The 26,066-nt window shown below is 57.5% G+C and overlaps 11 protein-coding genes across 11 annotated transcripts; 7 read left to right on the top strand and 4 right to left on the bottom strand.

Moving 5' to 3' along the window:
• Position 1: 1 nt before the first annotated feature.
• On the bottom strand, positions 2-1,032 carry COLE_00814 (uncharacterized protein; the record flags this gene model as incomplete). Its single annotated transcript, XM_018422003.2, has 2 exons — positions 2-260; positions 296-1,032. The coding sequence occupies 2 exons, from the start codon at positions 1,030-1,032 to the stop codon at positions 2-4; spliced, it is 996 nt and encodes a 331-aa protein (XP_018281907.1).
• A 2,110-nt stretch (positions 1,033-3,142) lies between these two features.
• Positions 3,143-7,108, bottom strand: COLE_00813 (uncharacterized protein; the record flags this gene model as incomplete). Its single annotated transcript, XM_018422004.2, has 20 exons — positions 3,143-3,186; positions 3,226-3,565; positions 3,614-3,920; positions 3,956-4,030; positions 4,066-4,117; positions 4,156-4,276; positions 4,311-4,425; positions 4,462-4,554; positions 4,591-4,748; positions 4,784-4,831; positions 4,864-5,247; positions 5,282-5,398; positions 5,433-5,534; positions 5,580-5,687; positions 5,724-6,060; positions 6,096-6,332; positions 6,367-6,457; positions 6,494-6,572; positions 6,617-7,024; positions 7,070-7,108. The coding sequence occupies 20 exons, from the start codon at positions 7,106-7,108 to the stop codon at positions 3,143-3,145; spliced, it is 3,255 nt and encodes a 1,084-aa protein (XP_018281908.1).
• Positions 7,109-7,405: 297 nt separating this feature from the next.
• On the top strand, positions 7,406-8,229 carry COLE_00812 (uncharacterized protein; the record flags this gene model as incomplete). Its single annotated transcript, XM_018421137.2, has 5 exons — positions 7,406-7,465; positions 7,512-7,608; positions 7,649-7,694; positions 7,727-7,756; positions 7,794-8,229. The coding sequence occupies 5 exons, from the start codon at positions 7,406-7,408 to the stop codon at positions 8,227-8,229; spliced, it is 669 nt and encodes a 222-aa protein (XP_018281910.1).
• Positions 8,230-8,725: 496 nt separating this feature from the next.
• COLE_00811 (uncharacterized protein) lies at positions 8,726-10,058 on the top strand (the record flags this gene model as incomplete). Its single annotated transcript, XM_018422006.2, has 5 exons — positions 8,726-8,981; positions 9,015-9,173; positions 9,215-9,675; positions 9,709-9,951; positions 9,984-10,058. 5 exons carry the CDS (start codon positions 8,726-8,728, stop codon positions 10,056-10,058), a joined length of 1,194 nt encoding a protein of 397 aa, XP_018281911.1.
• A 2,060-nt stretch (positions 10,059-12,118) lies between these two features.
• On the top strand, positions 12,119-13,627 carry COLE_00810 (uncharacterized protein; the record flags this gene model as incomplete). Its single annotated transcript, XM_018422007.2, has 3 exons — positions 12,119-12,610; positions 12,644-13,111; positions 13,145-13,627. 3 exons carry the CDS (start codon positions 12,119-12,121, stop codon positions 13,625-13,627), a joined length of 1,443 nt encoding a protein of 480 aa, XP_018281912.1.
• Positions 13,628-13,931: 304 nt separating this feature from the next.
• On the top strand, positions 13,932-14,725 carry COLE_00809 (uncharacterized protein; the record flags this gene model as incomplete). The annotated part of the gene is made up of 6 exons (XM_018422008.2): positions 13,932-13,967; positions 13,998-14,137; positions 14,182-14,355; positions 14,387-14,459; positions 14,491-14,564; positions 14,599-14,725. 6 exons carry the CDS (start codon positions 13,932-13,934, stop codon positions 14,723-14,725), a joined length of 624 nt encoding a protein of 207 aa, XP_018281913.1.
• Positions 14,726-14,729: 4 nt separating this feature from the next.
• Positions 14,730-15,574, bottom strand: COLE_00808 (uncharacterized protein; the record flags this gene model as incomplete). Its single annotated transcript, XM_018422009.2, has 5 exons — positions 14,730-14,872; positions 14,906-15,038; positions 15,116-15,146; positions 15,185-15,368; positions 15,406-15,574. The coding sequence occupies 5 exons, from the start codon at positions 15,572-15,574 to the stop codon at positions 14,730-14,732; spliced, it is 660 nt and encodes a 219-aa protein (XP_018281914.1).
• A 169-nt stretch (positions 15,575-15,743) lies between these two features.
• COLE_00807 (uncharacterized protein) lies at positions 15,744-17,559 on the bottom strand (the record flags this gene model as incomplete). The annotated part of the gene is made up of 9 exons (XM_018419472.2): positions 15,744-15,811; positions 15,845-15,954; positions 15,986-16,285; positions 16,319-16,413; positions 16,454-16,979; positions 17,012-17,176; positions 17,210-17,288; positions 17,327-17,448; positions 17,510-17,559. 9 exons carry the CDS (start codon positions 17,557-17,559, stop codon positions 15,744-15,746), a joined length of 1,515 nt encoding a protein of 504 aa, XP_018281915.1.
• Positions 17,560-18,688: 1,129 nt separating this feature from the next.
• COLE_00806 (uncharacterized protein) lies at positions 18,689-19,705 on the top strand (the record flags this gene model as incomplete). Its single annotated transcript, XM_018426346.2, has 5 exons — positions 18,689-18,754; positions 18,800-18,998; positions 19,037-19,324; positions 19,362-19,571; positions 19,632-19,705. The coding sequence occupies 5 exons, from the start codon at positions 18,689-18,691 to the stop codon at positions 19,703-19,705; spliced, it is 837 nt and encodes a 278-aa protein (XP_018281916.1).
• Positions 19,706-20,673: 968 nt separating this feature from the next.
• Positions 20,674-22,438, top strand: COLE_00805 (uncharacterized protein; the record flags this gene model as incomplete). Its single annotated transcript, XM_018420665.2, has 3 exons — positions 20,674-20,757; positions 20,816-20,985; positions 21,040-22,438. 3 exons carry the CDS (start codon positions 20,674-20,676, stop codon positions 22,436-22,438), a joined length of 1,653 nt encoding a protein of 550 aa, XP_018281917.2.
• Positions 22,439-22,776: 338 nt separating this feature from the next.
• COLE_00804 (uncharacterized protein) lies at positions 22,777-24,679 on the top strand (the record flags this gene model as incomplete). Its single annotated transcript, XM_018422010.2, has 5 exons — positions 22,777-22,825; positions 22,871-22,930; positions 22,966-23,021; positions 23,118-23,598; positions 24,576-24,679. 5 exons carry the CDS (start codon positions 22,777-22,779, stop codon positions 24,677-24,679), a joined length of 750 nt encoding a protein of 249 aa, XP_018281918.1.
• Positions 24,680-26,066: the final 1,387 nt, after the last annotated feature.

The following is a 26,066-nucleotide window of genomic DNA, read 5'->3' as shown; positions in this document are numbered from 1 at the left end:
TCTATGAGAGGACCCAAGTAAAGAGAGGAGCAAGAACAGCGAGTGCAGGCAACACTGCGAAGCGCGGTTGAGTCGCACTGGCATTTTCTGCTTGCGCCGCGACGGAGACAAAGGTGGCGCCGCACTTGGCGTTGATTGTAGAGGCGGCACTGTTAATCATTGTTCCATTGAGTGTTGTTGTATTTGCGGACCACGTTGCCCAGTGGTTCATCACGAGTGCTGAGCACTTGGAGCATGTGGGTGTCGATGCAGCTGGAAGGCTGATGTCAGCTCAGTCTCCATAGTTGAAACTTACATGTTGCCCATCGGCAGCTGCCACAAATACGCATCGTCAGGACGCTCAGTAGCGACCGCCTCCAGGTAGCAGTACGACCCAGAGTCAGGGTTGACCAGGCCAACAGCAGTGCGGACGGCGGCATAGTTGCCGAGGCCCCGCCTTGCCTGTCGTGCGACCGGTATGCCGTTGTTGAGGTCGTTGCCGCAGTGAGCACGCTCCTTGACGGCCTCCGCATAGCCTGCGAAAACTCGGTCACATGTTTCCGCGTCAGGTGCGGGAGACGAGGCGTATGCGATGAGATCGTTTATGTAGGAAAAGTTGCCCGAGCCTACTGCGGCATTGAGCTGGCTGCGAAATGAATTTGACGTCTGAAGGAGGAGGGAGAACGGGAGGCATGAAAGGAAGGTCGAGTTGGAAAGGAGATTGGTGAGATACGACATGCACTCGCCCGAGAGCGAGCTAGAGATAGATGTATCGAGCGGTGTTGGGACGGGATTTGGCGCAGCAGGAGGTGAAGATGACGGTGGTTTCGGGAGGACAGAGGGAGCGGGAGCGCGAGACGAGGTCGCGATAATCGCCGAGGCGCCGACAATGACAGACGAGGCCGAAGGTGTTGCCAAAGCGATGTCTGTTGGCGCTGCGCTCGCCGCCTGCCTTTCGAGTAATGGATGCCCATGGTGCATGCGATTGGGGTGTACGGCCAACGCGCGCGCGGCCGCGACGACGGCAAGCGTCAAGACCGAGAGGGCGCGCATGGCGCCAGACGATAGTGTTCAAGATATAGAGAGTGAGAGGAGGGACCCCATGGCCGAGCGGCCAGAGAAGGTGAAGACGCAAAGGATGGACACGAAGTGGGCGATGGAGCAAAGGAGATGGCGGGTCGCGAGTTGCAGTTTCAATGTGGCCGGGCGGGGGGGGGGGCAGCGGGATAGGCTGTGAGAGATGATGAACAGGGAACAAGGACGGGGCGGGGTGACAATAAGCTCCAGCTAGGACCCGGCACGGCAAGAAAGAAATGTCGGATGGATGGGAAGCCGGACGGCCGGAGACGAGAGTGACAAGAGAGTGACAAGAGAGAGAGATTGAGAAGAGGACAAAAGTCGGTTGCGAGCTTCGGGCCTCGGGTTGCTTGGTGCTGCGGCGGTGCACGGGTGCGGAGGATGACGAGGTGGGGAACGAGCGGCCGATGCAAGGGGGGGGCTCAAGATCCATGCGCTGAATCAGAGAGTACGAGAGTACGGGAGTACGAGAGACGATGAGGGACAGTCGAACCGGTAAGGATGTCAAAGGGGGGAATGATAAAACGGCCAAAGAGTCCAAGCGGTGATCAGCGCTTCTGCCTTTGCCTTGCTGTGCCTCTGCCCTTTAGGCCTTTCAGACTTTCATGGCCCCTTTGATCCTTTGATACTTTGAGTAACTCGAGCATCACGAAGACGCAGGAGTGATGCAGGAGTGATGCCGTCCAATTTACGGCTTGCGGCTCACAGCGGTCACGGCTCGCAGCTTGATCACCATATACCCCATATTCTCGGCTCGGAGGTTAAGCCACTCGAGTTCCTGTCATGTTCCTGCAAGCTAAGGGCGCAAATGGAGCGCGTCGTAGCCGCAGCCCCGCATGACATGCTGTCAGCTGTGAGCCATCTCGCATCTGGACCATGGGCCAGGTACACATTTTACCTGTCGGGGGCTTCGGTGGCGGCATGACAGGCAAGATGTGCCGGATGGCGCGGATGAGCCGGAGAGCTGAGAGGCATGAGTGGATGGTTGAAGCCAAGAGGACCGAGGAGGCAAGAGAAGGGCAGGGGCCAGAGTACGACGAAGGCAAAAGGATATTCACAGTTGCGGGCACGCGGGAGGCTAAACGGGGGTTCGATCCGGTCGACCCGAGGTGCCGGCGCCGCGCCCTTGCCCCTTCCACCGATCCACCGACTCATTGATGCCAAGGGCACCAAGGCCGAGACACTCCCATTTCCCGTTCCGCATCCCCCGCTTCACCCTGTGCCACCCTGGGCGCTCTCTCTAAGCCCTCCCCCCCCCCCGCTCACGCCACCCCCGTCCCAGGAGCACACACCTCGCACCCTCCGCACAAGCCCATGCCGTCCAGTTTCACCCAAACAGCCCTGCCTGACTCTCTCACCCATCTCCCACCCTGCCGTTCTTATCCCTCCCGAGAGTCCGGACCAGGCCCAAACGGATCACAGGGCACCAAGTACGCTGCGGTTCCTGACCTTCGGTGGACATGCACACGACGCCCTGGCGTTCTGTGTTCTGTATCTGTCCTCGCGAATGCACGTAATAAGACTGGGTCTAGCTTCAAGGTCGGTACCAATACCGATCATACCGCCACCACTCCCACCGCTCAACATTGCAAGTGCACGTACGTACATTCCTGCACAGCTTCCGCTTCCGGTGGTGAACAAGACTTGCGACGGAGCTCACATCATGTGTGCTACGTTCCAAGTGTCAATATGTACCACTGTTATCCGACAGAACTGAGCAACCCTATCAAGCCCCCAGACGTCTACCAGGGCGATGCGATGCTGCCAGTCGGTTACGAGTGACCCTCAGAATCCGACTACAGCTCGTCAACATCCATGACTTCCGCCGGTGGAGCGACCTTGGCCTCGGCCAGCCATGCGTCGATCTGGGCTTTGAGCTCCGTATTAGGAACAACATCCTCGTATTTGAGGCTGGTGAGTCAGCTTATCCGTGCCGAAAAATTTCGGTACCACCCACGGGAGATTGTTGAATGGATCCAACTCCTTGGACAGCAACGATGCTCGAATGGTGCTGCGATCGACAGTGACGCGGGACACAGGAAGGATTACCGGGTCCTTCATGACTGGAGGTTAGCACGACAGGTTCTCACACAACACCCCAAATTAACGTACGCGTAGCCATGAGAGGGTCTGCATTGTCAGCTAACATCGACAAAAAAGATAACTCACCGAGGAACTCGTCGGGAATTTCACGCTCCTCCTCGGCCTCGATGGTGGCCTTGGCGTCCTCAACTCGCTGTGTGAAGGCCACAATGCCGGCCACCTCTCCATCCGTCATAATCGCGCGATTCTTCAGTACGCGAGCAAATCGCTCAAACAACTCTCTCGAGTAGCTGCGTCCGTCGATGGCGACCGCGTTGATAAAAGGACGCGAATCCCCCAAATTGAGGTAAATTTGCGCGATAGCGGCCAGCAGTTGCTTCGGTTTGAAGGAGAAACGCTCCGGGTCAACTAGCTTGAGTTCCTGCATCTTCGGGCCCACCAGGTTGGTGAGATTTTCGTCCAAAGACTGTGCTTGTTAGCGTTCTCTTCCGCCACTCCTGCAGCGACAACTTACTGCAGCTAAACGGTCGACAATTTCGCCCACCAGGAAGGGCTCTTTAGTTGTCGCGGTGAAGTCGCGCATCAGCTCCGCGTGGTCGCGCCCCATCGCTGTGTGGAAAGGAGCACTACTTTCTGACTGTCTAAGCTGGCTGTCGAGGTCGTTACGTTCATTTTCTGGCAGCGCGTTCCAGCTCTCAGCATCTTCCTTCCGAGCACGGAGGGAGTGGATCTTGGCCAACTGGGTCAAGGACTCCTCAAGGTGGAACGTCGTGTCACTCATCAACATGTTGACGAAGCGAATGAACTGATCCTCATCGTCCCTGATAGATCAGCTAAAACCCGGCTTCCAGCTTACCGAGCCGACTTAACAAACGCTTCACGGTGCAGAGGGTTAGACCACATACTCTTGATGATGCGGCTTATGTCGCGGCTGACAGTCAGCTTCGCCGATGAACATCCACGCACCGGAAGCTGAACTTGTCCCAAAACTGGGTGTGCCCTCCAGTCATTTCGACATCTGTTGGAGCGTTAGTACTCATAATATGCAGACTTCACCGATGAAAAAGCGAATAAGGGTCGGCATGAGATGCTCGGTAGACAGCGGGAGAACGCTTAGTTGGTCAAACAGAGGACCGCGACGCCAGTATCCCACTGGGTACAGACCGTTGGCGAGAGCCTGCAATCAGCAGCTATCGTAACGGAGGACGTACGTTGATCAACTTCGCCTTGAGGAAGGGGTTATTCACGTAGGTGGGCGACACGAATGTGAGGGCAAATGCAATGAGAATGTCCTTGTCCGCCTTATCAAGCGCGTCAGGGTTGTAGCTGTAGGTCAGCAAGGCTTGTATATGGCCGACGAACCGAGACAGGAAGAGGTAATATTCCACAATGTTCTCCAAAATGAACTCGGGCAGCATCTTGAACTGTATCGGCGCCTCCGCCGGCAGTGGCAAACTGATGGTCAATGACAGTTGTGCGCCTTCTTCTCACGAGATGGATGTCTGAGGATGTTGATGCTTGGGGTCAACGAGACGCAACATCCACGTCATGACGAAGCCGCAGAACGTCACATTCAGCCGAGTGAAAGCAGGGTCTAGGAGTTGCGTGTCATAGGCATGGATAGAGGCGTGCAGTGTAGCAATGTCCGCCTGCGGGTTAGTTCATTTCGTCCGCCACCACTCACTTTGAGCTTCGTGATGCCCGCCTCACCCTGAGCCCGAGCCGTTGGGTTCTGCGGTTACTCCAGCAATGAAGCTCACTCACGGTTACCACCGCGGCCTGCTGAGCCTCGAGCTTCTTCAGTTCGTCCTCCATCTGCTGGATGTTCTTCTCCGCCTTGGAGCGCGTGTCAATAGTCTTGCACAGACCCAGATGGAAAATGCTATTCAGAAGGTAGAAGAGGTCTGAGATGAAGTTGGCCTTCGTGTCGGTCTTCATGGCGCCATCGAAATATCGCTCGGCCTCCTCCTTAGTCGCACGGATCTTGGTCTCGTCAGAGATGTCAAGGCGATCGCTGTGAATATAGTAGTCGGTATCAACCTTGTCAATCTTGGAGTACTGAACGTCCATGACAGGTTCAAACAGCTTGAGAAGGACGGCATGGACATTGATCATGAATCCGTCTGTAGAAACGGTCCTGTAGTCGACCTGACGTTAGCAAAGGCTCCGAGACAGCTCTAACCCTCATGCCAGCACGCTTCTGGTTGACTTTGCAGACTAGGGTGAAGTAATTAAGCACCCCCTCGCGAGCCTCTGGAGAAGCCCGCACAATAGCGTTGTATATGTTGAACAAAGATGTCTGAGCATCAGCCGGGTACATGAGTCTGGCCTACCTGAAGCCCTCCGAGAGTGTGGCGGAGGTTAGCCTTGTTTGCATCGATGTCGGCGACCTTGCGATCTGTGGGGTTTGAGAAGTATGTCTTCCAAATTTCAGGCTTGTGTAAGCTGTGTACCACATAGTATGGAGGAGCAAGACTCACGAATTCACGAGGGAAGACGCTCAAGCGGGTAAGAGGGCCAAGCAAAGACTTCCACTCGAGTGTGCTGCCTTGTACATTCGGAGCGACCCACACAGGCAATGAAGGGAGCTAAAGCATGAGCAAGAACACATGGAGGTTGCTTACGAGCGCCGCAATGCCCTTGACCTGTACCAAGGTGCTCATGGCACCTATATACTTGCGCCAGTCATTGCCCAAGAGGTCCGGCTGAGGTGAAATCTGAAACCATTTCTGGAAGAACAGACTCAGCGTAGGCGTGATAACGTCGGCAAAGCTGCCGTCTGGAAATCCAGCAACAAGATCATTGAGAAAAGGCAGGAGATCGCTTGGCTGGAGGGCGCCTTGATGGATGACGAGCCTCTCGGCAGTAGACGACGTGTACGGGTCCCCGGGGTTGGAATCCTCGCTGTCGCCTACGCCTAGCAGCAGCGGAAGAAACTCAGCGGGACCCACATCACGGCGGCTGTAGGTTAGCTGGGATCAGCGAGGCAGGCTCACGCTGCGGGTTGGGGGAACATGCTGGGGTCCTCGAGAGTCATTCCCGCGTACGAGATGATCAACCGCTTGAGCTCGTCGAAGGCGTAGGCCCACTGTGCCTTCTCCGCTGCACTGTAGCTGAAACGCAACATCTCACGGTTGGCAGCATACAGACGTTTCCAGCATCCGGTGAGGTATTCGAAAACGGTCTCGTTCTGAGGCAAGCCAGCTAAAACTTGGAGTTGGTCTGGGTCATCACTGATGTCAGATGCAGGAATAGCATTGTACCCACGAAGTAGCCATGTCGTTAGGGTCCAAGGACAGACGCGCTATCAGCAGCCTGTCGCGAACATCAAGCGACGCCGTTAGTTTGCTAGCATCTCCTGGCCATAAGCGTCGCGGACCACGGAGAAACGAACCTGGGCTTTCCTCAGCAATCTCTTGTGCCAAGCTCTTGAGCCAGCAAAGCTTCCAGTCGCTCTTCTCGGCCGTAGCTTTCTTGCCGTCAGCTAAGATCTCCCGGTGGTAATACTAGCACCCACCTTCAGTGTAACGGAGAAGACGCTTGCAACTGTGTGCGACTCCCACTGCGAGTATGGCATCGACGGTGCCAATAGTGCCGCAGGTGAAGGTGCAGTAAAGCGACTCGACGGAGTGGCCGTACGTGAGATGGCAGGCGAGGACTTCTTAGGGACAGGAATTGCGGGCCTTTGGTGCGCGGGCTTGGGTTGTGCTCTGGGCGGCTGCGGGGGTGTACGTGGGGAGGAAGCCGGTGATGCACTACGAGGCGGCGCTCCCTCATTCAAGTTCGAAGAGGAGAGAAGGCGGGATGCAGACGACGAAGCACCCGCACCTTGCACCTGGTTGGCGGGGGAAACGGATGAGCTTGCAGAAGGTGGGGGCACAGCTGGTGCTGGGCCGCCCAGACGAGCGAGCCGCTTCAAGCGCATCTATACGTTGAGTTCCGCTCGCTCCGCGATGACTTAGTGACCAACCTTCTCAGCTTCCGAGAGCTCTTGATCGTTTCCGGACATGGTGCTGGCTGGGGTAGGAATTGACAGTGAGCTGGCAGTAGTGAAGAAGGAGAGATATATCGATCGGTGGATGACTAGAGTAATGACGCGTTCAAGACACGTCCCATGAAGTCTCCCACGGTCGCACTACAAGTGGAGGTCTCCCACGGCTGCGATGGAATCCCCAGTGTTGATCTCACAACCTTCCTCCACTTCTTGCAATTGAAGTAACTTCAGCACCGCGCACTTCCGCTTTCCCTATAGCCCTATAGGCCGCTAGCCCCTGCCCCCTAGGTCTGAAGGGCCTGATTACCAAGGATGTCGCACGTCGTCGCGCCGCTGGATCTACCCTCAAGCTACAAGGACAGCCAGTCCGAGGTGAGACGACTCCGATGACTCAATGTGCAGACCTAATCGCACTCAGCACGACCGCGAGACCGAACGGCGCCTCCTGGCAGAGTCAACCACTCTCTATGTTGGTAATCTCAGCTTCTACACCACTGAGGCACAAATTTACGAACGTCAGTGTAGACAGTCGCTCCGAGGCGCAATTAACGGTAGTCTTCTCAACATGCGCGAAGCCCGCCGAAGGTGGCGGGATCAAACGGTGAGCACCAGTTCAGCAATGTCTAATACTAGTGTGATTATGGGTCTTGATCGCCACAATAAGTACGCCGAATCCGCTGACAGGACTAACATTGAATAGGACTCCCTGCGGCTTCGCGTTCGTGGAATATTATCTGCACTCGGAGGCTGTGAACTGCCTACGCTACATCTCCGGCACAAAGCTCGATGAGCGAATCATTCGCTGCGATCTCGATCCCGGCTACAAAGAGGGTCGGCAGTTCGGGCGTGGCAAGAGCGGAGGGCAGGTACGCGACGAGTTCCGTCAGGAATACGATAGCGGGCGAGGAGGATGGGGTCACCAGCGCCTCGAACTGGAGCGCCGGCAGCAGGAACAGGACCGTCTGCGCCAGCAGGTACAATTCGATACATACGCAGCCATCGGCGGCCTCGGTCGAGCTGGCGCCGATGTGCCGTCCGGCGAAGCAGGGGAGCGCTCGAAGCGCGCACGAAGCGAGGATGACCGCCGCGATGAGGACGATGGGAAGAGGTTCCGCGGTGAGCGTGACGAAGAATGATGTCTGCACCGTATGCAGAGTAGGAAAGAGGTCGATAGGTGACTACTGTGTCTGGGGTTTCTGGCATACATACTTATAGAGAGGTTTCGATGATAAGATCATCGGGTTATGGCGGGGCCGAATAAGCATGAATGGAGCAGGCTGCTTGGCCTGTGTGATATGCGATCGCCCCTGATGTTAGGAGGGTCCGTATCACCCACTCGAACGCACGCACACACACACCACTTCGCCGCTTGCCACTTGACCCGCTTGATTACACCATTATCCCCGCTCTGCTCAGTTGCTCAACGATCTTAACACCTCCATCGATCCATCTCGATCTCGCCCCATCTCATTCAGCGCGAGGGCTTCGACACACTCAACAAGTCTCGGAGACGTTGTTGTAATCCTCCTCTGAGACCACTGTCAGCGCGACCTCAGCCCCCCCCCCCCCCCCCCGAATATGTCAACGCCGTCCTCCACAACCCCTTCAATAGGCGCCGATGGCCCGACGCGGATGCCCTCAGTATCACGAACTGGGCGGCGCTCTTCCCAGTCCGCGGCCGGCGCATCCGTAGTGCGCCGTCCCTCGCGAGCGACGCACCCACCAGTGGCGCCCTCCAAGCCCCTCTCTCACCAGGAGGCGTTGGAGGCCTTACGCGCCTTCCTCAAGGAGCGCTCCTCCTACGACGTCTTCCCCGTTTCCTTCCGCCTTATCGTGCTGGACAGCCAGCTCAAGGTCAAGAAAGCGCTAGATGTCATGCTGCTCTACGGTGCGCCATCTGATCAATGGTTCTGACATCCAGGCGTTGTCTCTGCACCCCTGTGGAACACGGCAACGGCCAAGTTCGCCGGCATGTTCACGGTTCAGGACGTCATACATCTGATTCAGTACTATTACCACACATCGAGCTGGGAAGGAGCCGCTGCTGAAGTTGAGCAGTTCCGGCTCCAAAGCCTCAGAGGTAATCTAAACCCCCTACGACGACACTTGCTGACAGCGTAGACATCGAACGAGAACTGCACGTTCCTCCGCCGCCGCTCCTTTACATCCACCCGCTGCGCCCTCTGTTTGACGCTTGCAAATATCTGATCCAGACGCATGCGCGTCGCCTGCCGCTCATCGATGAAGACTCGCAGACCAACGGAGACGTGGTCATCAGCGTGTTAACGCAGTACCGTGTCCTCAAGTTCATTGCCATGAACGTGCGATTCCTTGAGAAACAGGCTGACGACCAGTGTCGGGACATCACCCAATACCTCACCGCTGGTGTGCAGGAGCTCGGCATAGGATCGTACGTCAAGGATGTGACACCAGAGCGGCCGTACGGACCAATCGCCACGGCGACAATGCAGACCACCGTGTTTGACGTGGTGCATATGTTTTCCGAGCTTGGGATTAGTGCCGTACCCATCGTCGATGACGAGGGTAAGGTCTTGAATCTCTACGAGACTGTCGACGTTATTGTGAGCTTTATCAACAACGAAGTTGACATTTAGACGCTTGTGCGCCTAGGCGCGTACCAGTCCCTCGACTTCACTATCGCCCAGGCTCTGAAGCAGCGTTCCCACGACTTCCCCGGCGTCGTCACATGCCACCCCAATGACTCGCTTGGTGCCATCTTCTCGCTCATCAAGATTCGGCGCGTTCATCGCCTGGTCGTCGTAGCCGGAGCCAATGACCCGCAGCCAGGCAAATTGGTGGGCGTCATCAGCTTGAGCGATATCATGCGCCACCTCATTGTCAGTGGTCGAAAAGAATCGACTGACATCAGAACGAAACCGGCCCCATCCGCGAGCGCATGCCCCCACACGAAGAGGGTGACGAGTCGGCCATCGCGGACAACTGATGGCACTGTTGTTGGCATGGAGTGGTTATAACAATGCGGTTCATCTGGCGTTCTCCTGTTGGGGTTGAAATGACAATGCAAAGCCAGGTAGTTTGTAGAGAATGAGTTGCAAGCATCGCTTCGCGCTCGCCGCACAGTGTGGGCGTGCTGTATGAACATGTTGTTGCCAGCCCGGAGGACGTATGAAGTTCAGGCACGGGCACGAATGCCATGACGCGACGAGGCTGGCGGAGCCCACAAGTCGGGGCCACGCCGTAAGTCAGGGGAGGCAATGTTCCACCACATTCGCGGTTGCGCCAACATTGCCACCTCCCCCATCTTTCCTCTTCTCGTCACCTCCTACTCTAAACATCCACTACCATGGCTGACGCTCGCAAGAAGCAGCTGGCCTTCAACATGTTCGCAGAGGTGGTGCACTTAACCAGCTGACTCTAGCATCGAGTTCCTCCGCACTTCTCAGCGTGATGGCACTGTGAAGGAGGACGAGTCCGAGAGCGTGGATGTCGCTAGTGAGCACATCAGTCTTTCGCTGGCTAACGGACAGTCGATGTTATCTCGTCGGCCTTCGGAGTTGATCCTGAGTCGAACGAGGACGCTGCGCAGTACTCGATCAAACCCGCCTCCCTGCTCTCACTCCTCGACGTCCTGGCCAAGACGAAGAGCAAGGCCGGCGGCGCTTCCACCACCGCGGCGCCAGCAGCTACTGGTCCGAGCGACGAGGACAGGGCTAAGGCTGATGCCCTCAAGTCGAAGGGCAACTCCCTGATGTCTCAGAAGAAGTACGAAGACGCCATCCAGCAGTACACCGACGCCATCAAGCTGTGCCCAAACCCGGTGTACTACTCCAACCGGGCGGCCGCGTACGGCGCTCTCAACCAGCACTCGCTGGCTGCTGAGGACGCGATGCGCGCCATTGACCTTGACCCTAAGTTCACCAAGGGATACTCCCGCCTAGGCCATGCTCAGTTCTCGCTGGGTGAATACAAGAAGGCCATCGAAGCCTATGAAACGGGCCTCAAGCTCGACCCAACGAATAGCAACATGAAGAGCTCCCTCGCGACCGCAAAGGCCCGCCTTGGCGAGAGCGTTCCAGAGCGCTCCGACTCTCCCGCTACCCGCTCAGCTGGTGCTGGGGCTGGCAGTGGCGGAGGTATGCCCGACCTTTCGTCTTTGGCGAGCATGCTCGGGGGTGGCGGTGGGGGGGGCGGTATGCCTGACCTCGCCGAGATGATGCGCAACCCTCAGATGATGGCAATGTGGGTGATATGAACCAACATCAGCTGACGGCAGGGCGCAGCAGATGATGTCGAACGGTGGCCTTGAGCGACTCATGTCAAACCCTAACATCCGTCAGATGGCGGAGAACATGCAGAACGGTGGCGGCATGCCAGACCTCAACCAACTTGCCTCGGACCCCTCGCTGCGCGAGATGGCGCAGCAGTTTATGGGTGGACAAGGCGGTGCCGGTGGTGCCGGGGGTCGCTAGCGGAAGCGGCCATCATCCGAAAGCGTATGACGGCGGTCGGCCATTTGGGATGCACTTTGTGTTCTTACTGTTCTTACAAGATGTACGCAGAAGAGGGTATAGCGCGGTTGAGCGACATAGCTCACAAGCGCTGCAATTGGCCTAACTACAGCGTGTCAATTGACTTGGTTCCCTGATACCAACTTGGTGCGGTGCGACCCGGTGGATACTCACTTATCGTTTCTCAAACGTCCTGTGTATGATCTTCTCGATACCGAAGGCTAGCCCAGTCCCTCAGCTCTTCGTACCCGAGTGCTTACACAACTTCAATGCCTTCCACCGGAGCCCGGTGGCTTGAACGCGCAGCCTGTACAGGGACTAGGTGGCGTTGCGCACCCTCTCAGCACAGCCTTTTTTTTATTGTGCACTTGTCGCCGTTACTCTTCGAACGCTTCCTGACGATGCAACTGACCCATAACGCAACACTCTGGTGCTAACGATGAGCCGAAGGCTCTACGAGCTTGAGCTTGAAAGCGGTGAGGAGCCCTACCAGTCGGAGCGTCGGCGCCTGCCTCACTATTTTGTGCGGCCGCGCATGCTGGGAAGACTCCTCCTGGCCGGTATCTCGCTCACAATGCTCTGGTGTCTTCTCGCGTTGATGCGAGATGGGCTCTCAGAGCCTCTCCCTTCGCCAGATCTGCCGTCACCAACGTTGCCGCCCTCGCCCCCGCCCCCGCCACCTCGCTTCGCATTCAATCCGCCTCCGGATCCCCGATACGCCTCTGCGTTCGAGGAGGACACGCTCGCGCACGCCAGTTTACCCTCCAGTGTTTTCGCTCCCATGGTGGTGCGCGACTGCACGCACCTCACGCCGGCATGGTTCGCGCCCTGTGTGGCGCTCCGTGCCCCGTTCTCCGACCAAACATACGGCGAAGAGCTAGTGTACCCCGACTTCGGCCTCCCGGTTCCTCTCTTCGCAAAAGAAGAGCACGCGGAGCGCTGGCAGGAAGGGCTGAGATCCATCGCCGATCGGGCGATATACCGGGACGGCTATGTGGTGTACAAAAGCCAACACGGGCAGAACTTCGTGTGTCCCACATCGACTACAAGTTAACGCAAGGTGGTCAGCAACGTCGTATACACGCCCGAGGGCTATCTCGATACATGGAATGGCCACGCATGCACAGGTCCAAACGCAAGGCTTGGTGATCTCAAGCTAGACCCGGCCCCTCCGATGGTAAATACTACGCGAGGGACAGCGCTGGTCGTGAACTCCCCTGACTCGTGGTCATTCCAACATTGGCTCGACCGTGCCGCGCACGTTATAGCGCAAAGCGCACATCTTACCCGCGCCAGCGCCACCGCGCTCACGGGGAAACGTGGCAATGAGCTAGTGGAGGCACTCTGGCACCGCATTGGGTATAGTGATGTGGTGCACCGGCCTGAGACGCAAATGACATTCGACGCGCTCGTGTTCTCGTGCAAGGCCGTACTTATCCATCCCTTCCTGAGCTGGCGTGCACTCGAGCTATTGCAGCTTCCCTTCATTCGGGAGGTGCCGCCATCTCCACCGGCCAGCAAGACGACCGTGAGACACCCCCTTTAGCACCGCTGATGAAAGGTGTTGTACATGAGCCGCAGCGATGGAAGCACTGCGAATGCAGGGCGTAACGTGCTGAACGAGCCTGACGTGATCGCGGGAGTAGAGAGCCTTCTCCAGGTCCGAGATCGCGGCGAAACACTGGCACACTGGTCCAACATCCACGCGCTGTTCGAACATGACTTGGATGGCCTCATCAACTATATGTGGCGCAATGTCTCGGCTGTCATCGGTCCACATGGGGGCGCACTCATAAACCACCGCTTCGCTGGCCCCGGCACAATGGTACTTGGGTTTTTACCGACCACGCACATGTCATATCTCAACTATGAGGAGACAAGCATGCTCAACCAGACGTACGCAGCCATAGTGGTAGACCCCGCCGGTCAAAGCGTGGACGACATGATGATAGACCCGGCAGACGTCACGGTGCTGCTGAATGCGCATCTGGGGAAACCAAGACGAGAGAACCTAGTGTTGAGCTATCAGTGGGATCGAGAGTAGTTCACATAGATTACATGGACGCTTGCATGCTGTGAGAATGTCGCGTCTGAAGGTCATGAAATGGCACGAGCCTCGTCCCTTCCGTGACCTGTGGCTGGACTCAACGAGCATATGCAAGTCATCTGCATTACGACGGGAATGAAGAACACCATTTGCCCTAATTACAGTCTCTCTTCCGAATGACCATCGAGGATGTGCTTGCAGGCTCGATCTGTCAGCGCGACAAACGTCGGAGCTACTCAGCTCCGCTGGTGGAGGTCCAATCCAAAACATTGCGACCCAGCTCTCACTTCATCACATCATCATGCCACTTACATATGATGACGGCCCCATGGTCTGGGTGAGTGCGCTGTTGCCAAGTTGACAGCAGGTAGATTGTGAGATGACTGGTCTCGACGTTGCGAGTGATCGCATCATCGAGATCGCTGTCATCATTACAGACGGGCGCCTCAACCCGGTCGATGACGGCGTCAGCTGGGTGATCCAAACGCCCAAGCATGTGTTAGATGCGTGCGTTGTCCGCTCTGCTTTGAAAGTTTAAGAGCTGATAGAAGCATGGGCGAGTGGTGCACCGAGCAGCACGGCAAGTCAGGCCTCACAGCTGCCTGTCTCGCTTCTCCGCATACCTACGATGAGGTGGCCGCCAACGTGCTCGCCTACATCCAAAAGTGGATACCGGAGAAGGGCGCCGGCCTCTTGGCGGGAAGCAGCGTGCACGCTGACATGAGGTTAGCTTCTCTGACTCTTGAGCTCACGCAGGTTCCTCCTCGTCGGCATGCCTGCCGTTATGGCACACTTGTCATATCGCATCGTGGACGTATCTTCTATCAAGGCGAGCGGAGGTCTGACGTAGCTGACAACAGGAAATTGCCCGGCGATGGTACCCCACTCTCATCAAGCAGGAGAAGCGGGCGCGGAAGACTGAGTCCTCGCATCGGTGACTTCAAGCAGCCTGCCTTTGCTGACATTAGGGCCCTCGACGACATCCAGGCGAGTATCAACGAGCTCCGCTTCTACCAGAAGAACATCTTTGTACCAATCGAGCACGAGGCGCTTGTGCCTGAGGCGCGCGATGGACCCCTCAAAACCGCCATCTAGTGCATTACACAAAGCTCTTGTAGACGACCACCGCGTCCACATACTCCTCTGCTCCGTTGGGCCCAGTCCTCAGGCGCCCAGCCTTGGGGATGAGGCCGACACGCTGGAAGCCGAGCTTGTCCCACAACCGCAGCGATGCGACATTGTCTGTCATCAGCAATATTACAGGGGAGGACGCACTCTCGAACACGAGGTTGAAAACAGAGGAGCGGTACCCTAACGCCGGGGCATAGTACAGGAAGCTCTCTGCGAGTGCGCCGCCAATCTTCTTTCCGCGTTGCACAGGGGGAACAAGAAACCCAGCGTTGCAGTTCTGCCCGTCAGTCAGGCCTCTCAATACTAGCCAGCCTCCAGTCGTATCCAGATATGGAGGGTTGCTCCCGGACTCACGTGGCTTGAACGTCCGGGATAGTTCGGCTTGCTGCTGTCAGTCACAACAACAAGTACACACCAGCTTACATGTAGTAGCACCCCGCGATGGCCTCCTCGATGCTTCGCCCGCCCATTGCCTCCTTGAGGGTTGGGAACTGGGCTGCTGAGGCTTCTTTCTCGTGGAGCACGCCAACAATCGTCACCGAGTTAAAGAAGTAGGCCGCAAATTCGTCACGCGTCAGCGGCCCCTCTTGGGGGTACGTCTTGCCCTCTGCTGTCAGCTGCTGGCGCAGTTTCTGGCAACGCACCGGCGAGCTCCTGGTTGAACACCTTCCAGAAGTAGTCGATGATCGCCGAGTCGGTATCCGACCCATGCACGGGGTGTGTCGTCACACACAGCCCGTTGGGCATAGCGTAGCTTCGCGCTGTAAGCTGCTCCTTGGGAGTGGGGGTCGCGATGGAGCCGTAAGCAGACATGGTGGATAGTTGTTGTACAACAGTGGGCCCAGCGTCATCTTATACCGGCTGTCCCGGCTAATCCGCCTGATTTCCGTATTGCAAACTTGGCCGGAGTTGGCCGCGGCCAAGCCGGGCCGATGACCGGGTCTGATGCATCACTCTTGGCTATGGACAATTGTTGGGACGCTTATGGCGCGCGGAGCGTCTTGAGGGCATTGTTGCGTTCGCGGACGGCATTGCAAAGGGTCTTGAGGTCTACATCAGCCTTGTCCATCGCACTGCACGCACTGTTACAGCCTGAGGACGCCACGATGTTGTCTAGCGATGTGAGGACGCGGTTGAGCACGCCCTCCGCCTCAGCCGCAACGAACGCGTACTGTGCGGAAAGCTGGAGCGAGCTGGGATTAGAGCTGCCTCGTGTAGACTCACGTATATGCTACCATGAGATACCACCACGCGTATGTAGGGCGAGGCTTCCTGTCGCCGTTGCCAAGAGATGGCTCAAAGTTCTTGAGCGCGTCCTTCTGCTGATGGAACCAATACTGGACGCTTTCATTGTCTAGATCACCAACGTGCCCGCGTGCCGCAGTCACCCACTCTCGCGCCTGCCACAGGTACCTGCGCGAGCCGGAACACGGCGCTGAATCTAGCACTGGTAGCAGCTCCTTGGCCTGCTCGCAAACGAACATGCTGGGGTGTACTCCTGGAACATGATTGAGTGCTGTATGCCTTGGCTCAGCAATGATTTGTAGTTCGTCCTACCAGAGACGAATGGCTGCGCAGTAGAGCGACCATCCGTAAAGTTTTGGCGCCTTGCGATCAGCGTCAAATAGGTTGGGCGGAAAGAGCTCCGCGAACTGTTCGTCAGCTCCATGCTTTTGACGACGATCTACTTACTTTGGCTGGATCGGCCGACGCCAAGCAGAGGGGAGGCTGACGAGCAAGGTGTCGCCAAATCGTGGAGTTGGCGGCGAGGTGCGAGAGCGTCCAGCACATTTGGCGCATCTCCTCACGGCGGATGGCACATATGGCAGCTGCCGTGGGGGTGAGATGCGCAGTCGCCGGGGCGGACCAGTAGGGCAGACATGTCTTGGCACAACCCTCCATGAACCCCAAGGCGCTAACCACGCGTGACGGGTTCTGCCACGCATGTGGCTGGAACTCGAAAGCTACGAGGAGTAGGGCAGTCTGCGCGAGGCTTGGCTCGTAGTAGCCAGCTGTCAAGCTGTATGTCACCATCCTGTGCGCCTCGGTGGCGAAAGAAAGTGCTCGCTTGCGGCCGTCCTCGGTATGACCTTCTCGTAACAGCATCATATGTGCCATGACACCATATACGATATGAGCGCCCATGTCTTGCGCGAAGAACGACTTGAAGAAAAGACCACGATGGAAGAAGTTGAACCAGATGTCACAGTCTTTAAGGCTGTCGTGAGCAGAAGGGGAGAACATTCTCACAAATTGTCGCAGAGCTGCACAACACGGTCGCGGGGCATGTTGGCATAGAGTGCCTCCCACCACGATAACCGCTCCTGATCAAGATCGCCTGGGACACGGAGAAGTGAAGGAGGCACGACCGATGCGACCCGTGATACTCTTCTCAACATAGTTGTCGTTTCCGAGCTGAGGGTAAGTCATGCACGGGTCATAGCCTACCGAGCTTGATGTACTCTTAGGTTAAGCCCCATGGACCGTGGAGCTTGGCTTACGAAACCGCCGCGGGGCTTCAGGCGACCTGCCATGTTAGCCACGAAACGAGCAACAGCTCTTCACCTCCAGGCTCTTTATCTGGCCCGCGTCGCTTCACGACAGCGTCGTAGTGGCAGTGAAACGACCTCTTCACGCAATTGGCGCAGGTGGGACGCTCGCCAGTGCACTTGATCTTGCGCTCCCGGCAGTCATAAGCTCAGGTTCTATACCACGACTCACCAGCGCGTGCAGGAAATGAAAACGCACTTGGCACGGGGCTGGGGCTGTCTGAAAGGCTGGGTGCTAGCGTTGGGCATAGTGACCAAACCACAACACCGAGCGCGAGGGTAAGTTTGTGAATGAGAATTGAGAGAAGATGAGAGCGAAATGTACAGGCTAGCGGTCAATTGGGTCCCGTTGACGGCGGTATTGAAGAGGTGGTGTTGACGACGACGGATCGATCGTCGCCGCTCTTTGTTGCGCCTGGACCGTGGGGCATGAAGCTCGTGTGAATTTGGAAGCACCCAATCCCGGCCTGCTGATCCACGCCTCCATATCGATCCCACGTTATAAGCGCCGCATGAGCGCGACTAGCTGGGTCGAGGAGTCCGACGAAGACGCTCGGCGCTGATTTTCCCTCCGATCGCTGCTTGCATGCTTGGAGCGCTTCGAGGAGTGCGAATGTGAATTGTCAACTAACCCTGCAAGTCGGATGGACATGCCCTCATAACGCGATCATACGACCACGGAAGAACACAGACCATCAGCAAAGCGCCATATTACGGCGATCGGCGACGGCGTATACCCGCTTCGCACTGCCATCATCCTATGCTGGTCTTCTGTCCCTAACGACTGCGGAGGCGAAGCCAATCGCACGTTCAATAGCGGAGGTGAGGTGAATCTGTCGAAGCATCGAAATGAGCGGATAATCTTGGTGCGCGCGGGCACGAGAAATGGGGCGAGGGATGGGCGCTGTACTCGATCAGCACTAATAGCAGCTGTCATTTTGTTCGGCGACAAATCTGTCAGAGCAGCATCCGGAGCTCTGGAGGCGCCCGAGGCGATCCGAAAGTCAGAGATACATGCCGCAAGAATGGTGGACAAGTTGACAGAACGCGAACGAGAATGAGGGACAGATGAAGTGGGTGGAGGAGGGTGAGAAACGGAGATCGCTAGGATATGCGCTTCGGATTGTGGAAGTCAAGTTTGAGGTACATCCGGTATATCCGGAGTGGAGGAAGGGGGCTCCAAGTCGAGACGCGTGTGATCGGTGACAATCAGATACGCGTCACCATCACACAAAGTCCACACCCGTCTCCACGCTTGACCTCCTCCGTCCACTACCACAGCACATCGCATGTCAACTTCATAGCCGCCGTGTCTGTCATCTGTCAACGGTCTACACACTCCCGTCCGCCACACGCCCACGACCAAAGCGGCTCCCCAATGCCCTCAAAGGCTGCATCATCCTCATCAAGCGATCGGCGCAAATCTGAGCGCGTTCATACTTCGGTATGTACGTCCGCATTCGTTCATCGCCCGCCGCTGACCTACAAGATATCGGCCACGGCTGAAGACGTGTACCATGTCGAGGCCATCATTTGCCGCTCACTGCATCCCGCCAAAACTGCCACGGGAATAGAAGAATACTTCTACCTTGTGCGTTGGGAGGGTTACGACCCTTCCTTCGACACCTGGGAGCCGCGGTCCAACCTTGTGAACTCATCGCAGGCCATAAAAGAGTATGAGGTTAAAGGTGATCAAACCTCGAGAGCGACGTAGACTCACGGACAGAAACGCCGTTCACCGTGCTCGACGTGCGCGCCAACAACGAGTACCTCGTGAGATTTGGCATGGCAACGAGGTACATTGCCCCGTCACCCTACTATCCCAAAGTGTGGATGACGGTCGAGCAGATGAGGGAGTACTGCAATCCCCGACTGGTTAACTTGGCCATCAAGCACCTCCATCGCGCATTGGAGGATAAGGTCAAACCAAAACCCAAACAGCCCAACTCGTCGAAGAAGAAGGCACCCAAGAAGAGTTCCGGGCAGCGCAGTTCTGACGGATCCGGCCGAGCAGGTGGGTGTCGCGATCTTTCCGTGGGACTCACCCTCAGAGATAGTAATCCTTGCGGCGAAGCGGAAGAGCACGGGGAAACGTAAAGGATACAATTACCGAGTGCAGTGGCGAGAAAGGGGCCGCAAGATGGAGGACTGGTTCACTCGAAACAACGTTGTTGCCTGGTTCGGGGACGCTGGATTGCGTGCACTCGCAGAGTTCAACAGCGAGGAAAGCGCGTCTGAACCAGTGACTTCGAGCAACCCAGGTGAGAGCGCAGCAAAGAGAGAGAGCAAATTCCGTTCACTCCACTCACGCTGACCACCAGAGAGTGACTACGACCTTGAGCGGCATCGCAACATACAGGAGAACCAGCTCCTGATGCAGCAGCTGGGCTTATAGCGCATGTCGCCGCACGCCATCCGTGCATCCGCCTCGCCGCGCGCCGCATCGCCACCATGTCACCCACGCGATTGCGGAAATTCGCAAGGAAGGGTAAAGGGCCATAGTAGGGCTTCTGGTCAGGGTGATAGAGTGGGCAATGGGTCGCATGGGCCGGTTGTAGAATGGAGAGTGCCACAGAGATAACGCCGGACGGAGGTAGATTGCGCCGCTGCAACTTTTTCGAGATTCAGTGTCATGGGCGGGTGAGCCGTGTGGACCCGGCGCTTGCTGGGGGATTGGAGGGGGAGGCTGTACACAGGCAGGAGGCCAGAGGCACTAGGCCCGGGTGGACGGAGCTCCCTCGGTCCTGCTCCTCCTCCTCCCAGGTCGATTGCATTTGCTCCTCTCTCATCCTTCTCCAAAAGGCCAGTCACTAAGGTCAGTCTTCAGCATTCTCGTCTCGTTCTTCATCCTACTCCTCTTCTCAAGAGAGTACAAAACAGGTTGCTCACACCTAGCCACCAAAAAAATCTAGCCAACATGTCCACCGACGACGTTTACGAGGGTGCCATCGGTATCGGTAAGTCCAGGTCACCACACATTGGCGACCCAAGCCAGTTTGGCCGTATCTCTGGAGGACGGCGAGCGCACGAAGGACACTCGCTGACAGCCTTCAGACCTCGGCACCACCTACTCCTGTGTCGGTGTCTGGGCCAACGACCGCGTTGAGGTGAGTGACAAATTTGGCTGCCAGAGAACCTGTGCTAATACTCCTTCCAGATCATCGCGAACGGTGAATACTCCATCCATCCTTTGCGGGATGGTCGCTGAGCATACACTAACGTGCAGACCAGGGCAACCGCACCACCCCCTCGTATGTCGCCTTCACTGAGGGCGAGCGTCTCATCGGTGACGGTGCGTGATGATCCCGGCTCTCCGAGGATTTTTTTGCTGACGCCCGAAAAGCTGCCAAGAACCAGAGCGCCATGAACCCTCGCAACACCGTCTTCGACGCGAAGCGCCTCATCGGCCGTCGCTTCGACGACTCGGACGTTAAGAAGGACATGAAGGTGAGCAGCGGATGCATGGGAATTGGCGCGCTTTCCTTTGTAGTGCTGACCCATTTAGCACTGGCCTTTCACCGTCATTGACAAGGACGGCTCCCCTTACGTCGAGGTCGAGTACCTCGGTGAGAAGAAGACCTTCTCGCCCCAGGAGATCTCCGCCATGGTCCTTACCAAGATGAAGGAGATTGCCGAGGCCAAGATTGGCAAGACCGTTAAGAAGGCTGTCATCACGTAAGTCTCCTGCGCACAGTTTTTTTTGGCAAGCGTGTCATACTGACATCGCAGTGTCCCCGCCTACTTCAACGACTCGCAGCGTCTCGCTACCAAGGACGCTGGTGCCATTGCCGGCCTTGACGTTCTCCGTATCATCAACGAGCCCACTGCTGCTGCCATTGCCTACGGCCTCGACCAGAAGACCAAGGAGGAGAAGAACGTTCTCATCTTCGACCTTGGTGGTGGTACTTTCGATGTCTCGCTCCTCTCGATCACCGGTGGTGTCTTCGCCGTCAAGGCCACCGCTGGTGACACCCACCTGGGTGGCGAGGACTTCGACCAGACCCTCCTTGACCACTTCAAGACCGAGTTCAAGCGCAAGAACAAGCTTGACATCTCGGACGACCCCCGTGCTCTCCGCCGTCTCCGTTCGGCCTGTGAGCGTGCCAAGCGCACCCTCTCGTCGGTCACCCAGACCACCGTCGAGGTTGACTCGCTTTACCAGGGCGTCGACTTCTCGTCGAACATCACCCGTGCCCGTTTCGAGGAGATCAACGCCGTTGCGTTCAAGTCTACCCTCGAGCCCGTTGAGAAGGTCCTCAAGGACTCGAAGATCCCCGCTGCCAAGGTCGACGACATCGTCCTTGTTGGTGGCTCCACTCGTATCCCGAAGATCCAGTCGCTTGTCTCGGAGCACTTCGACGGCCGCCAGCTGAACAAGTCGATCAACCCCGACGAGGCCGTTGCCTACGGTGCCGCCGTCCAGGGTGCCGTCCTCACCAACCAGACCTCGGACAAGACCGCCGACCTCCTCCTCCTTGACGTCGCTCCTCTTTCGCTCGGTGTCGCCATGCAGGGTGACGTCTTCGGTGTCGTTCTCCCCCGCAACACCCCTATCCCCGCCAACAAGTCGCGTGTCTTCACCACCGTTGAGGACAACCAGACCACTGTTACCTTCCCCGTCTTCGAGGGTGAGCGCCTTGCCTGCAAGGACAACCGTTTGCTCGGCGAGTTCGAGCTTTCGGGCATTCCCCCCATGCCCCGTGGCCAGGCCGAGCTTCTCTGCACCTTTGAGGTTGACGCCAACGGTCTCCTCAAGGTCTCCGCTCAGGACAAGACCTCGGGCCGCAAGGCTCAGATCACCATCCAGAACTCGGTTGGCCGTCTCTCGTCGGAGGAGATCTCGCAGATGATCAAGGACGCCGAGATGTCCAAGGCCGCTGACCGCGACTTCGCCGCCCGCCACGAGGCCAAGTCGGAGCTCGAGTCGTACATCCACGTCGTTGAGCAGCAGATCACCTCGCCCGAGCTTGCTTCTAAGCTCAAGCGTGGTGCTAAGGGCGCCATCGAGTCGGAGCTCGGCAAGGCGATGGAGGTCCTCGAGGAGGAGAGCGCTACGACTGAGCAGTACAAGAAGTCGATGCTCTCGCTCAAGCGCCAGATGCAGAAGGCCATGGCCTCGGCCCGCTAAGGGTTGTCTACTTCATAGCTGTATCGCTGTGCCTTCATTGTACGCCTACGTCTTTGGACATGCATTCAGATAAATTGGTGTTTAGAACTACAATGGGGCGGTACTCGTTTTTGGGCCCTACTGAACAGCGAGCTCGGTACTTGCAGGTGAATGCAGTTGCCAACTGCTTCCAAGAAGTAGTAGGATTGAGCCGGAGTTTGCAGAAGTGACTAGTGGAGGATTCGGGTCACGAGACTGGCGCATGTCGCGTGTCGCACGTCGCACATTACTCCCCACTCTGCTAACCGACGATATGCACACAACCATTTGTTATCAAGCACTTACCACTTCTCTCCCACATGGTCTCTGGAATGGGCGAGAGGCCGCGCGAGTTTGAGAAGACGCATGGTACGCTCCCCTGCCCTTGCCTCCATGCATCCTTGCTGATGTCAGAGAATGAGGTTGGGCGGGACACTCACAAGGCACGCTACGACTTCGACACGATAAAACAGAGTGGGCTCTTCGGCCCCACTGACCCGCTGACTCAGTCATCGTCGAGGCGCACTTTGTCAATGTGGCCTTCGTCGACCTGGACGGCAACCCTGTACGTGCACATCACCTGATGCCCGCTTGAACTCCGTACTCCGATGCCCTTGAGTCACTCACGCCCTGCGCCACACTGACCCGCTAACACTGCCAGAGCTGCATCCCGATGGTTGCAGCCATCACGGACACCCCCTCGGGTTTGGAAGTGTACCTGCACGGCCACCACCGTGCGCGCCTCGTCCGGCTCCTCCCGCCCGAGACGCGGGTGTGCATCACGGCCACGCTGCTCGACGGCATCGTGTTGGCCCTGAGCGCGTTCAACAGCTCGATCAACCACCGCAGCGCCGTGCTGCACGGCGAGGTCGTGGAGTTTGGCATGAGAGACACTGACGGCGCGGAGCAATGGAATGCGGGAGAGCGGTGGGACGCGGCGCGCGCCATCGTCGAGAGCGTGCTCCCGGGGCGGTGGGACGGATGCCGCGCGCCAAGCCAGGCAGAGATGGCGACGACGGGATTTGTCAAGGTCAAAATACACAGTGCCAGCGCTAAGATTCGGAGTGGAGAGCCGGGTGAAGAGCGACGGGATGAAAAGGACGACAAGCTGCGGGACAAGGTGTGGGCAGGAGTCATCCCAGGTATGTTGGTAAACTCGTGACTGGTACAGGTTGAGGAGAGGCGAGGAAAGAGAGGCGAGGAGAGGCGAGGAAAAAGAGGCGAGGGAGTGAGAGGTGGCAATCTCGAGGAGCTGGAGGAGCTGGAGGAGCTGGAGGAGCTGGAGGAGCTGGAGGAGCTGGAGGAGCTGGAGGAGCTGGAGGAGCTGGAGGAGCTGGAGGAGCTCGGGGAGAGGGCGCGCCGGGCATGTATGGGCATGCGGAATGGCCAGCGTCGGATGCGGGAATCTGAGCTCGTTCTTTCGCACTCGGAGAGGGGCGTGCCGCCCGCATGCGCCGATCGGGCATACTGCGGCATTGGGGTGTAGATCTGTTCGGGTGCTCGCTGTGTTGGCATGCTGGTCGCGAGGGGAGGGTGGGGGAGGAGGGCGAGGAGCCGAGGCCAAACGCCGAGGGGCGGGCGTGCAGCTCCAGGCTTGGTTTGGCCAAAGCTCGATCATGCTTCAATGTTTCTCGACGTCTGGGCGTGCATGGCATGTGCGAGGCTCCTCCGTGTCTCGCACGCACGCCATACCGGGTGCAAGGACGGGCACCCGTGCGAGTGGCACTGGCCCAAACTCAAAAACGGACGACGACCAGGTCGCCCAACCGCCCTGCTCACGCGTCACGCCGTGTCTGGAACGGCTTACGCTGTCCGCATTCGCGAACGGACAGCACCTCGATCCTCGTCGATCGGTGTGGTTAGCTGACGGCGATTGTGGCGTGGGGCGTTGCCAGTGATTGTCTGGAAGGTGGTTGTTGGCGGGAGCCCGGTGTTGTTCATCTCCGCGTGCTCGGCACCGAGGCAAGAGACAAGGGCGTCAACGCAGCCTCGGGGGCGTCCGCCGTACTCCTCACATCTGTGGTGGCGGTGGTACGATGTTTGCAGGGCCAGCATGGCATGATGCCGGGAACTTGCTGTACGCAACGTTGCGCTCGTAACCGAAATCCGTTGACTCCAGTTCGCGCCGCGTACGGCACGCCCGAGCCGTCCAGTCTCAATCGCGTGCCCTTGCCCGACTATATCCATACGTTCGTCGACCACAGGGGGGCTCCGTCTCACTAAGCCGGGATATCGAAGAGCTGGACGCGTCAGACGACAGGAACAAGATGCTACATGTGTTTTTGTGAAGTGTGTACAACGACACCGAACATTCGGCACTTCTTTTGCTTCGCGGCTTCACCCCTCGCCGGGACCCTCCCCCTATTTGCGCTGCTCTTGCGTGTGGATTGCGTACAGCTTTGAGACGATATGAAGACATATTGAACGAACTCGTGACAAGAGATCTGACAGGTGTGGCCGCCGACGTCCCAACTTGATTGCAGCGAGCAGTTCAGTAGGGACTTCAGTTGCTAAGCGCATTCGGGTCTATGACGACCATGTCGACCGTGACCATGTTGAGGTCGTCTACGGTCAGTCGAGACCGCTACCTTTGCCCCACATGCGACATAGTCCTGAAGCCAATCCTTGCTGGGGTCGCCGTTACCGATAAAGCGCCTGTGCGTTTAATCTCTGTGAAGCTTTGGCACATACCACGCCACTGCTTGTCAGCGGGTCTCATATGTTACTTACTGTGCTCAATCATGGTGCCATTAGGCTATGGTCAGAGGTAGGTCTACCAAGGAACGGTCACACGAACGCCGAACCAAGGGGCTGATCGTACGCACCAGATAAAAGTCGTAATACTGCGGTCAATTAGAGCGACCAGAGCAACCAGCACCACTTGGCTTAACTCACTCGGTAACCACTGGACATCAGCATGTCAAGCTATCAGGGGCCGCTCAACACCTACTTTATTGGACCCCAGCGCGATGGCGCAAACATGTGAAGTGTATTGGCGCGACGGCCCAGCTCCGGAAAGTACCACACTGGATGATCAGGTCGCTCGCAGTACTGGCAGCTCACTTCCGTCGGTCCAAATGCACTCGTGGTGCATACACGAATGGAGGTGGTACTGACTGGCCGTCAGCACTGCTGAGGCGGCAACGAAGGGTCCAGGGTCCTAGGGAAGAGTTGCCGCTCGCCCCACTGTGCTGCGTACTGATAGTAGATGTCCCATCGTTCCGGGAGACTGCTAAGCTCCGACATGTCGTGCGCCCGGCTATGCCTGTATGGATGGTATCCGCTAGAGTGGTCAGCCCGGTCGCGAGACTCCCAACGTAAATGGAGCGTAGTGCGACTGAAGTAGGATGATTGAGCGCAAAAAGGACAGCGGGCGTGGAGGTTGAGGATGCCGCCCCGTTCGCTGGCATGACATATATGGTCTGCGTCGCCCGCTGAAGGGCGTGGCAGAGACGAATGGGGAGCTGTCACGAAACGCTCCCGCTGAGAGTGTGTGGAGAGAACGTATGGGAAGCAGAGTGCGCCATGGTCGTGGTGGAGGCTCAATGGCACGTCCAGGAGCACTGCCCCGGGGCGCGGGCGAAGAACAAATGGAGGAGAAGGAGTTAAA

This window comes from Cutaneotrichosporon oleaginosum, assembly GCF_008065305.1.
Source record: "Cutaneotrichosporon oleaginosum strain ATCC 20508 chromosome Unknown ATCC20508_contig01, whole genome shotgun sequence".
NCBI classification, from domain to species: domain Eukaryota; kingdom Fungi; phylum Basidiomycota; class Tremellomycetes; order Trichosporonales; family Trichosporonaceae; genus Cutaneotrichosporon; species Cutaneotrichosporon oleaginosum.
The sequence above is the reverse complement of the archived record's forward strand: the minus strand, read 5'-3'. Positions and strand labels throughout refer to the sequence as shown.